Below are 11759 nucleotides of genomic sequence, written 5' to 3' on the forward strand. Positions count from 1 at the left end.
GACCGGGGATGTTCTAGATCTGTTGATCTGGGATGTTCTAGATCTGTTGATCTGGGATGTTCTAGATCTGCTGACCTGGGATGTTCTAGATCTGTTGATCTGGGATGTTCTAGATCTGCTGACCGGGGATGTTCTAGATCTGTTGATCTGGGATGTTCTAGATCTGCTGACCGGGGATGTTCTAGATCTGTTGATCTGGGATGTTCTAGATCTGCTGACCGGGGATGTTCTAGATCTGTTGATCTGGGATGTTCTAGATCTGCTGACCGGGGATGTTCTAGATCTGTTGATCTGGGATGTTCTAGATCTGCTGACCGGGGATGTTCTAGATCTGTTGATCTGGGATGTTCTAGATCTGCTGACCGGGGATGTTCTAGATCTGTTGATCTGGGATGTTCTAGATCTGTTGACCTGGGATGTTCTAGATCTGTTGATCTGGGATGTTCTAGATCTGTTGATCTGGGATGTTCTAGATCTGCTGACCTGGGATGTTCTAGATCTGTTGATCTGGGATGTTCTAGATCTGCTGACCGGGGATGTTCTAGATCTGTTGATCTGGGATTTTCTAGATCTGCTGACCGGGGATGTTCTAGATATGTTGATCTGGGATGTTCTAGATCTGCTGACCGGGGATGTTCTAGATCTGTTGATCTGGGATGTTCTAGATCTGCTGACCGGGGATGTTCTAGATCTGTTGATCTGGGATGTTCTAGATCTGCTGACCGGGGATGTTCTAGATCTGTTGATCTGGGATGTTCTAGATCTGCTGACCGGGGATGTTCTAGATCTGTTGATCTGGGATGTTCTAGATTGCTGACCGGGGATGTTCTAGATCTGTTGATCTGGGATGTTCTAGATCTGTTGACCGGGGATGTTCTAGATCTGCTGACCGGGGATGTTCTAGATCTGTTGACCTGGGAAGTTCTAGATCTGCTGACCGGGGATGTTATAGATCTGTTGACCTGGGATGTTCTAGATCTGTTGACCTGGGATGTTCTGGATCTGCTGACCGGGGATGTTCTAGATCTGCTGACCGGGGATGTTCTAGATCTGTTGATCTGGAATGTTCTAGATCTATTGACCTGGGATGTTCTAGATCTGTTGATCTGGGATGTTCTAGATCTGCTGACCTGGGATGTTCTAGATCTGCTGACATGGGATGTTTTAGATCTGTTGACCTGGGATGTTCTAGATCTGCTGACATGGGATGTTCTAGATCTGTTGACCTGGGATGTTTTAGATCTGCTGATCTGGGATGTTCTAGATCTGTTGATCTGGGATGTTCTAGATCTGTTGACCTGGGAAGTTCTAGATCTGCTGACCGGGGATGTTATAGATCTGTTGACCTGGGATGTTCTAGATCTGTTGACCTGGGATGTTCTGGATCTGCTGACCGGGGATGTTCTAGATCTGTTGACCTGGGATGTTCTAGATCTGCTGACCGGCGATGTTCTAGATCGGTTGACCGGGGATGTTCTAGATCTGTTGACCGGGGATGTTCTATATCTAATACAAATACCAGATCCTCCTGATTTGTGATGGTGACAAAGAGCCCCAACCCCCTCCCATCCCTAATCTTAAGAAAAGTTTTGAGAACGGTTTTTGCTGGTCACCAAGGTATTTATTTTACGGTTACACAACAGTTCAATCGGTTTGTAGCCGTTTATTTTCCCTGCGTATAATTCAAAACTGTAGCTTGAAATGAGCTTTTGCATTGTTTTTCCACCCCTTTTGGCGCCCCTAGGGTCGGAGCCCAGGACATCCTCCCATCCCGCCCCTCCTAGCTACGCCATCGCCCACTAGGGTCGGGATTAATATCCGACTGTCATCATCAGTGGTACTAGTGGTTCGAGGGTACGGCTAACCCAATTGTGTTTTCATCCTCCGTCTTCTAGCTCTCCAAGCTATTGACTTCGATCTACTCACGTTGATCGACGAGGAAGATGATGATGAAAATGAAGGAAATGTGGATGACGGTACAATAATGTTGTTTGGTTGACTACTATGTTAGTGTTAGAGTTACGCAATGCATTAGGCAAGGGTGGATTTGATAGTCACTGTTTGGTTTGTTGCTTGTAATGTTAGCATAAGGTTTATGTTCTGTTAGAGTTGATATTAAGGGTGGGTTTGGTGAGTGAACGAGTTTACGACTCTCTCTCTCTCTCTCTCTCGCTCTCTCTCTCTCTCTCTCTCTCTCGCTCTCTCTCTCCCTCTCTGTGTTAAAATAGTTATTAGGCTTAATCAAGTCTATGTTTAATTGGTTTTTTTTGACAACACTGAATGACATACATACAATGTTAGGGTGTCTGTTTTATTGACTTTATGTCAAAGAATGATTTGGCTTATATATTTAATGATATCCTATGTTTGATTAGACTTCTCGGCCTGTCACGGAAAAAAACAGATTACGTTTGATCTAGATATTGTATTCGACATAAAATCTTATCAAAGATATCCAGTTTGTTTCCGACTTTAAATTTAATCAAAGATGTCTTACTTTGTTATCATTTTAAAACCTAATCACCAGTCTTACCTAGTCAAATCTCACGATAAATTCCTTCTGTTTTTATCCATCTGATCGACTTGTCACGATAAAATCCTTCTGTTTTTATCCATCTGATCGACTTGTCACAATAAAATCCTTCTGTTTTTATCCATCTGATCGACTTGTCACAATAAAATCCTTCTGTTTTTATCCATCTGATCGACTTGTCACGATAAACTCCTCCTGTTTTTATCCATCTGATCGACTTGTCATGATAAAATCCTTCTGTTTTTATCCATCTGATCGACTTGTCACGATAATTTTTTTCTGTTTTTTTTATCCATCAGATGGACAAATGTCACGATAAAATCCTTCTGTTTTTATCCATCAGATCGCAATGTCAAAGTTCAAAAGCAGCTTATTGTACCGATATATGAACGACAGAAAGTAACATCTGCCCAGCTAAGAGGTTCTTGCCATAGTCACCACTTTATTTTCTTGCTGTTGTTACCACTTTATTTTCTTGCTGTTGTCACCACTTTATTTTCTTGCCGTTGTCGCCACTTTAATTTTCTTGCCGTTGTCACGATAAACATTGTTGATTTTTTTTTTCTGTTGTCACCACTTTATTTTCTTGCCGTTGTCACCACTTTATTTTCTTGCTGTTTGTAATATATTGAGATTTGTGAAGTCAAGGGAACTCACTCTTCTTGTATTAGTTATATTTATAATGTTGTTATTGAGTGATGTCCCTTGTATTTATCTATCGTTACTTCCTGTTCCGGTTTCCATCATGTTAGCGAAGGCCCAATAAAGTTCTATATATAAACAGCATGGTTTCTGTCGTCAGTGTTTCCAATCTACCACACTGTTGTCACCACTTTATTTTCTTGCTGTTGTCACCACTTTATTTTCTTGCTGTTGTCACCACTTTATTTTCTTGCTGTTGTAGCCACTTTATTTTCTTGCTGTTGTAGCCACTTTATTTTCTTGCTGTTGTCACTACTTTATTTTCTTGCTGTTGTCACCTTCCTATTTTCTTGCTGTTGTCACCTTCCTATTTTCTTGCTGTTGTCACCACCTTATTTTCTTGCTGTTGTCACCTTCCTATTTTCTTGCTGTTGTCACCACTTTATTTTCTTGCTGTTGTCACCTTCCTATTTTCTTGCTGTTGTCACCTTCCTATTTTCTTGCTGTTGTCACCTTCCGATTTTCTAGCTGTTGTCACCTTCCTATTTTCTTGCTGTTGTCACCTTCCTATTTTCTTGCTGTTGTCACCACCTTATTTTCTTGGTTTTATGCGTTTCGCCAAATTTTGGTTTCGCTACGTTTTGAACAACGCTTTTATCAGATACAAATTTAAAAAAAAAATAATTTCTTTAATTTTTCTACTTTTGGTGTTGAAAATTTAAAAAAAATATTTCTCATTTTCCAGATTATTTCATGTTGTTACGTTTCCCCTAACTATGCATGTATCATATTGTCTTCCAACGGAAAAGTATTTAAACGAATTTAAAACAGATCTGCTAGCGTAAAAAGTATTTCCAATTCTAGCTACAATTTGGAGCTGTCACTGGAAGGATTTTCACATTGAGCTGTGACCTTCATAGTTGGCGTAAAATGTAGTAATTACTTTAATGATGGTTAATTAATGAATTATTCTGTATTAATTTATTGTGCAGTTTTAGTGCCTGATGCTATCAATTAATGGTACTGCTTTGTTAATGAATTGTGTTTTATTATATTATTGGTGATGCATTATTTAATTGTCCTGTATTAATGAATCGTGCTGTATTTTATAACGGCTTTGCATGAATTAATTGTGCTTAATTAATTAATGCTTCTGCATTGTTGACTGATTATTGATTAATATTGCTGTATTCATTAATGGTATTGTATTTATTAATAGTGCTTTAAACTTTGATGCTGTATAAAAATATATGTACACAAATACAAATGAAAGCATCAAATAGTCACAACCAGTCACAACCAGTCACAACCAGTCACAACCAGTCACAACCAGTCAAAACCAGTCACAACCAGTCACAACCAGTCACAACCAGTCACAACCAGCTTACAACCAGTCACAACCAGTGCCAACCAGTCACAACCAGCTTACAACCACCTCATGTCTTCTATCCCCCCCCCCCCCCTCAGCTGACAGAGAGTCCCGTGCCATCTCCGGCAAGTCCCTAATGACGCTGTCCAGGGTTGTCAATGATGGTCTGACGTTGGCCGTCCACCTCAAGATCCCTGAGTCCTCCATCACCGGCATCGGGTTTGATGGCCTCAGCAACAACCTCAGCATGTCTGACGTCACATACAAAATTTTAATTTACTGGAAGAGAAAAGTAAGTGGCGTCTAGGATTAAAAGGATTAGATACCTCATTTTTAAAAAAACATTTCATGGCTTACAGTTGATGTAGCGGTCTTTTAAATAGGCGAACACAAAAATATGACAAAAACATATCGACAAAAATATACCAACAAAAATATTGCAACCAATTTGAGCACCATTTTTTCCATTCCACGCATTGACTAAGTCTGTTAATTTGATCACTATTTCTTCCATTCCATCCATTGACTGAGTTTGTTAATTTGAGCACCATTTCTTCCATTCCATCCATTGACTAAGTCTGTTAATTTGATCACTATTTCTTCCATTCCATCCATTGACTGAGTTTGTTAATTTGAGCACCATTTCTTCCATTCCATCCATTGACTAAGTCTGTTAATTTGATCACTATTTCTTCTATTCCATCCATTGACTGAGTTTGTTAATTTGAGCACCATTTCTTCCATTCCATCCATTGACTGAGTTTGTTAATTTGAGCACCATTTCTTCCATTCCATCCATTGACTAAGTCTGTTAATTTGATCACCATTTCTTCCATTCCATCCATTGACTGAGTTTGTTAATTTGAGCACCATTTCTTCCATTCCATCCATTGACTAAGTCTGTTAATTTGATCACCATTTCTTCCATTCCATCCATTGACTGAGTTTGTTAATTTGAGCACCATTTCTTCCATTCCATCCATTGACTAAGTCTGTTAATTTGATCATCATTTCTTCCATTCCATCCATTGACTAAGTCTGTTAATTTGATCACTATTTCTTCCATTCCATCCATTGACTAAGTCTGTTAATTTGATCACCATTTCTTCCATTCCATCCATTGACTAAGTCTGTTAATTTGATCACCATTTCTTCCATTCCATCCATTGACTAAGTCTGTTAATTTGATCACTATTTCTTCCATTCCATCCATTGACTAAGTCTGTTAATTTGATCACTATTTCTTCCATTCCATCCATTGACTAAGTCTGTTAATTTGATCACTATTTCTTCCATTCCATCCATTGACTAAGTCTGTTAATTTGATCACTATTTCTTCCATTCCATCCATTGACTAAGTCTGTTAATTTGATCACTATTTCTTCCACTCCACCCAGTGCAAAGACAAGCAGCTGGGAGCGGTGACCCAAATCACTGAAGCGTTACGGATCATGAACTACAATCAGCTGGCAGACATATTTTTCCAGTGCTACGAACAGAATGTTGAGCTCACGATAAACGCAGTCAAACATCTGCTCTTCCCAGCAGAGTAAATAAAAAGATAATTGTGAAAAACAGGGACTTTTGACTGGCTACGTTGGGTAATCGGAGAAAAAAATGTTTCTCAACCGTGCTCAAGAGAAAAAGTAGTCCGTATCCAGGATAGTTCGGCGCTTGAATCAATGTATGTTGGAATCAGAGGAATAAAACATAAACAATGGGCTGGTTATTCTTTGTACATGCATACATTCGTTTTCTGCTGGTTTGATTTTACATTGGGGTTTAAAGGGGTCAGGGGTCATCCATACACTACGCTTTTTATAATGGATTTTGTTACGTCGTCACAAAAAGCCAGACGCCTAATATGGTGGGTGCTCATAAAATCCATATTTTCTCCTAAATGATGACAACTTATTTCCTATTGCTAGCAAAATATGTCGTGTATGAAGAAATCCAAAAGTATATGTTGATAGTTATATAAATCTATATATTTTAATGTACTATTTGTTTAAAATGTTAGTACGAATGAGCACATTTGGACCTACAAAATGCCCTACAAACATTGGATTTTTATCAATTCGTGGCTTTTTCTGACCATTACAGTGATTGAAATTATGTTTTTTTTTCTTTCTCGTATACAGAGCATAGAAGAAGTATTGTAATTGTGCTGAATAATTAACAGATTATTTTGACATTGTAATCGTGCAAAAATTCAAATCGAGATATTGACGTTTTATAACGAGAAAGTTGGTTTTTCAATCCTGTCTGTCTGTGTATGTAAGCACGATAACTTTTGTACCGTTCCAGTTAGGTTGATCAAATTTTATACAAGTATTATATTAAACTTGTAGTTTTTTATCAACGAACCGGAAGTGGTACATACTCTACTTCCGATTTCTCAAAAGCCAATATTAAGAGAACCGTTTAAGTTCGGTAGACGTAATTTCACGTATAATAAATATAACATTGTATGCGGAGGTTTCGTTAAAATTTTGACGACTTCCAACTACCGGAAGTGGTACTTTATTTCCGTGTGAACACGATAACTTGAGTAGGCTACTGGTTCAGTTAAAAAGACAAAACTTTATATAGAAGTATAAGAACTTATACTTGGATTACCTTCATTTTATGATTGACCTCAGATAACAGAACGTTGTATTCCATGTTTCTAAAATACCCCTAATATGAGTAGTTTCAGTTAGGTAGATGAAAAATTTGAAGGGATTTCCGGTGACATCTCTATCTCCGATTTCTCAAAAAAAAAACCAAATGCTTATTTCCACGCTATGCTATTCTGTGAATAATAAAGTGGAAAATTGGTACTTTATAATGTTTTTTTTTGTTCCGTTTCCGATTCCTCTAAGGACTCTAAGACCTTTACAATTTGATCATTTGATTTCCGATTCCTCTAAGACCTTTACAATTTGATCATTTTATATCATATTCTCATAATAAGCATATTCTTATAATTTTTCACTTGAGGTTTTTTTCTAAATATAAATACGAGTTGTGTTGTCACAGACTTCTATATTACTAAAGCCAGATTGCACTGAAAGAATATACGAGAAAGTTTAGGGGAGATAACCCGCGCTTTATTAATTTCAATTTTAAAAAAAAGTTTATTGCTATTTTTAGTTTGTAATATTTTTATATTTTCTGTTTCCTAGAATGACAGGTCTATCTTCTCATTCCAGTATTTTAATGTCGTTATTTCTTTTAATTTTACTTCAAATTTTAAGTGTAGACTTACAATTTTGGTATTTTTAATTGTATTGATTTTTTCTTATAATTATGTTGCTATATTTTGGTTCTTGTATTAAAGTTTTTATTTCATAAAGTTAAATTTCAAGTTCAGTGCTTTGAACATAGGTTGTTTGTATTCAGCGTGGCTTTGGGCACAGGTGCAGAGGTGTCGGGAGGCGTGAGAGGGGGGGGGGGGGATGCGGACCGCACCGGGTGACAAAACATATAGAAGAACTATGCTTTTTGACAGTTCATTTAATGATCAATTAGAGTCAATCCACTATAAATAACTGAATATAGATAAACAACTTTACTATTAAGTGAGCAAATCTTAGAACTATCACGGGCGGGGGGAGGGGGTGACACCAACTGCAAAATTTGCGGAGGAGAAAAGGCTTTGTAGAGTAGGCCCCTATTTTGAATCATCGACCAGAGAGGGTTGACAGCAAATTTTTTTTCGATGCAAATGATGCTTTTTGCACATGAATTAATAGGTGGATTGTGCGCCTTAAGTGACGACATTAGGCAAAATGGAAAAGGGTGTCACCAATGTCAACTATATATACGACCAATATATAGGCCTATGTACAACATTATACACACACACACACACACACATATATATATATATATATGTATATATATATATATATGTATGTATATATATATATATATATATATATATATATATATATATATATATATATATGTATATATATATATACATATATATATATATATATAATTTCTTTTTGGGTGAGGGGTGACACCATAAGGTACCGTACCGAGTGACATCCGACCTAGCGTCGCCACCGCATAGGTGCAATGACCACAGAGGTACCAGATAGTCGGAACATTTCTGTACCAACAGTCGGAACATTTCTGTACCAACAGTTGGAATATTTCTGTACCAACAGTCGGAACATTTCTGTACCAACAGTTGGAACATTTCTGTATCAACAGTTGGAACATTTATGTACCAACAGTAGGAACATTTCTGTACCAACAGTAGGAACATTTCTGTACCAACAGTTGGAACATTTCTGTACCAACAGTTGGAACATTTCTGTACCAACAGTAGGAACATTTCTGTACCAACAGTTGGAACATTTCTGTACCAACAGTAGGAACATTTCTGTACCAACAGTTGGAACATTTCTGTACCAACAGTTGGAACATTTCTGTACCAACAGTTGGAACATTTCTGTACCAACAGTTGGAACATTTCTGTACCAACAGTTGGAACATTTCTGTACCAACAGTTGGAACATTTCTGTACCAACAGTAGGAACATTTCTGTACCAACAGTAGGAACATTTCTGTACCAACAGTTGGAACATTTCTGTACCAACAGTTGGAACATTTCTGTACCAACAGTAGGAACATTTCTGTACCAACAGTTGGAACATTTCTGTACCAACAGTTGGAACATTTCTGTACCAACAGTTGGAACATTTCTGTACCAACAGTTGGAACATTTCTGTACCAACAGTTGGAACATTTCTGTACCAACAGTTGGAACATTTCTGTACCAACAGTTGGAACATTTCTGTACCAACAGTTAGAACATTTCTGTACCAACAGTTGGAACATTTCTGTACCAACAGTTGGAACATTTCTGTACCAACAGTTGGAACATTTCTGTACCAACAGTTGGAACATTTCTGTACCAACAGTTGGAACATTTCTGTACCAACAGTTGGAACATTTCTGTACCAACAGTTGGAACATTTCTGTACCAACAGTTGGAACATTTCTGTACCAACAGTCGGAACATTTCTGTACCAACAGTTGGAACATTTCTGTACCAACAGTCGGAACATTTCTGTACCAACAGTTGGAACATTTCTGTACCAACAGTCGGAACATTTCTGTACCAACAGTTGGAACATTTCTGTACCAACAGTCGGAACATTTCTGTACCAACAGTTGGAACATTTCTGTACCAACAGTTGGAACATTTCTGTACCAACAGTTGGAACATTTCTGTACCAACAGTTGGAACATTTCTGTACCAACAGTTGGAACATTTCTGTACCAACAGTTGGAACATTTCTGTACCAACAGTTGGAACATTTCTGTACCAACAGTTGGAACATTTCTGTACCAACAGTTGGAACATTTCTGTACCAACAGTTGGAACATTTCTGTACCAACAGTTGGAACATTTCTGTACCGACAGTTGGAACATTTCTGTACCAACAGTTGGAACATTTCTGTACCAACAGTTGGAACATTTCTGTACCAACAGTTGGAACATTTCTGTACCAACAGTTGGAACATTTCTGTACCAACAGTTGGAACATTTCTGTACCAACAGTCGGAACATTTCTGTACCAACAGTCGGAACATTTCTGTACCAACAGTTGGAACATTTCTGTACCAACAGTCGGAACATTTCTGTACCAACAGTTGGAACATTTCTGTACCAACAGTCGGAACATTTCTGTACCAACAGTTGGAACATTTCTGTACCAACAGTTGGAACATTTCTGTACCAACAGTTGGAACATTTCTGTACCAACAGTTGGAACATTTCTGTACCAACAGTTGGAACATTTCTGTACCAACAGTTGGAACATTTCTGTACCAACAGTTGGAACATTTCTGTACCAACAGTTGGAACATTTCTGTACCAACAGCCGGAACATTTCTGTACCAATAGTCGGAACGTTTCTGTACCAATAGTCGGAACATTTCTGTACCAATAGTCGGAACATTTCTGTACCAATAGTCGGAACATTTCTGTACCAATAGTCGGAACATTTCTGTACCAACAGTTGGAACATTTCTGTACCAACAGTTGGAACATTTCTGTACCAACAGTTGGAACATTTCTGTACCAACAGTTGGAACATTTCTGTACCAACAGTTGGAACATTTCTGTACCAACAGTTGGAACATTTCTGTACCAACAGTTGGAACATTTCTGTACCAACAGTTGGAACATTTCTGTACCAACAGTCGGAACATTTCTGTACCAACAGTCGGAACATTTCTGTACCAATAGTCGGAACATTTCTGTACCAATAGTCGGAACATTTCTGTACCAACAGTTGGAACATTTCTGTACCAACAGTTGGAACATTTCTGTACCAACAGTTGGAACATTTCTGTACCAACAGTTGGAACATTTCTGTACCAACAGTTGGAACATTTCTGTACCAACAGTCGGAACATTTCTGTACCAACAGTCGGAACATTTCTGTACCAACAGTTGGAACATTTCTGTACCAACAGTTGGAACATTTCTGTACCAACAGTTGGAACATTTCTGTACCAACAGTTGGAACATTTCTGTACCAACAGTCGGAACATTTCTGTACCAACAGTAGGAACATTTCTGTACCAACAGTCGGAACATTTCTGTACCAACAGTCGGAACATTTCTGTACCAACAGTTGGAACATTTCTGTACCAACAGTTGGAACATTTCTGTATCAACAGTTGGAACATTTCTGTACCAACAGTTGGAACATTTCTGTACCAACAGTTGGAACATTTCTGTACCAACAGTCGGAACATTTCTGTACCAACAGTCGGAACATTTCTGTACCAACAGTTGGAACATTTCTGTACCAACAGTTGGAACATTTCTGTACCAACAGTTGGAACATTTCTGTACCAACAGTTGGAACATTTCTGTACCAACAGTTGGAACATTTCTGTACCAACAGTTGGAACATTTCTGTACCAACAGTAGGAACATTTCTGTACCAACAGTCGGAATATTTCTGTACCAACAGTTGGAACATTTCTGTACCAACAGTTGGAACATTTCTGTACCAACAGTTGGAACAGCGATACGTATATCATTACTTGTTATATCTTCCACAATAACACGTTTGACCGACCCATAGTTGTTTTTATTGTGTAACTGTAGGGGAAACTTGTGGTCAAACAACCGCTGTGGACAAACTGCTTGTGGTCAAACCACCACTGTGGTCAAACCACCACTGTGGTCAAACTACC

At 38.2% G+C, this 11759-nt stretch overlaps 1 protein-coding gene across 1 annotated transcript in view; it reads left to right on the forward strand.

The window, feature by feature from the left end:
• LOC131948620 (uncharacterized) overlaps positions 1-6263 on the forward strand; it is a 53232-nt gene extending 46969 nt beyond the window's left edge. The window contains exons 26-29 of the mRNA XM_059310227.1: positions 1896-1976; positions 2877-2954; positions 4643-4836; positions 5942-6263. Coding sequence (XP_059166210.1) covers positions 1896-1976; positions 2877-2954; positions 4643-4836; positions 5942-6097 — 509 coding nt within the window. The 3' untranslated portion in view covers positions 6098-6263. The remainder of the gene's footprint in view (positions 1-1895; positions 1977-2876; positions 2955-4642; positions 4837-5941) is intronic.
• Positions 6264-11759: the final 5496 nt, after the last annotated feature.

Source organism: Physella acuta, unplaced genomic scaffold (assembly GCF_028476545.2).
Source record: "Physella acuta isolate Inbredline_101_S28 unplaced genomic scaffold, ASM2847654v3 ptg000653l, whole genome shotgun sequence".
NCBI classification, from domain to species: domain Eukaryota; kingdom Metazoa; phylum Mollusca; class Gastropoda; family Physidae; genus Physella; species Physella acuta.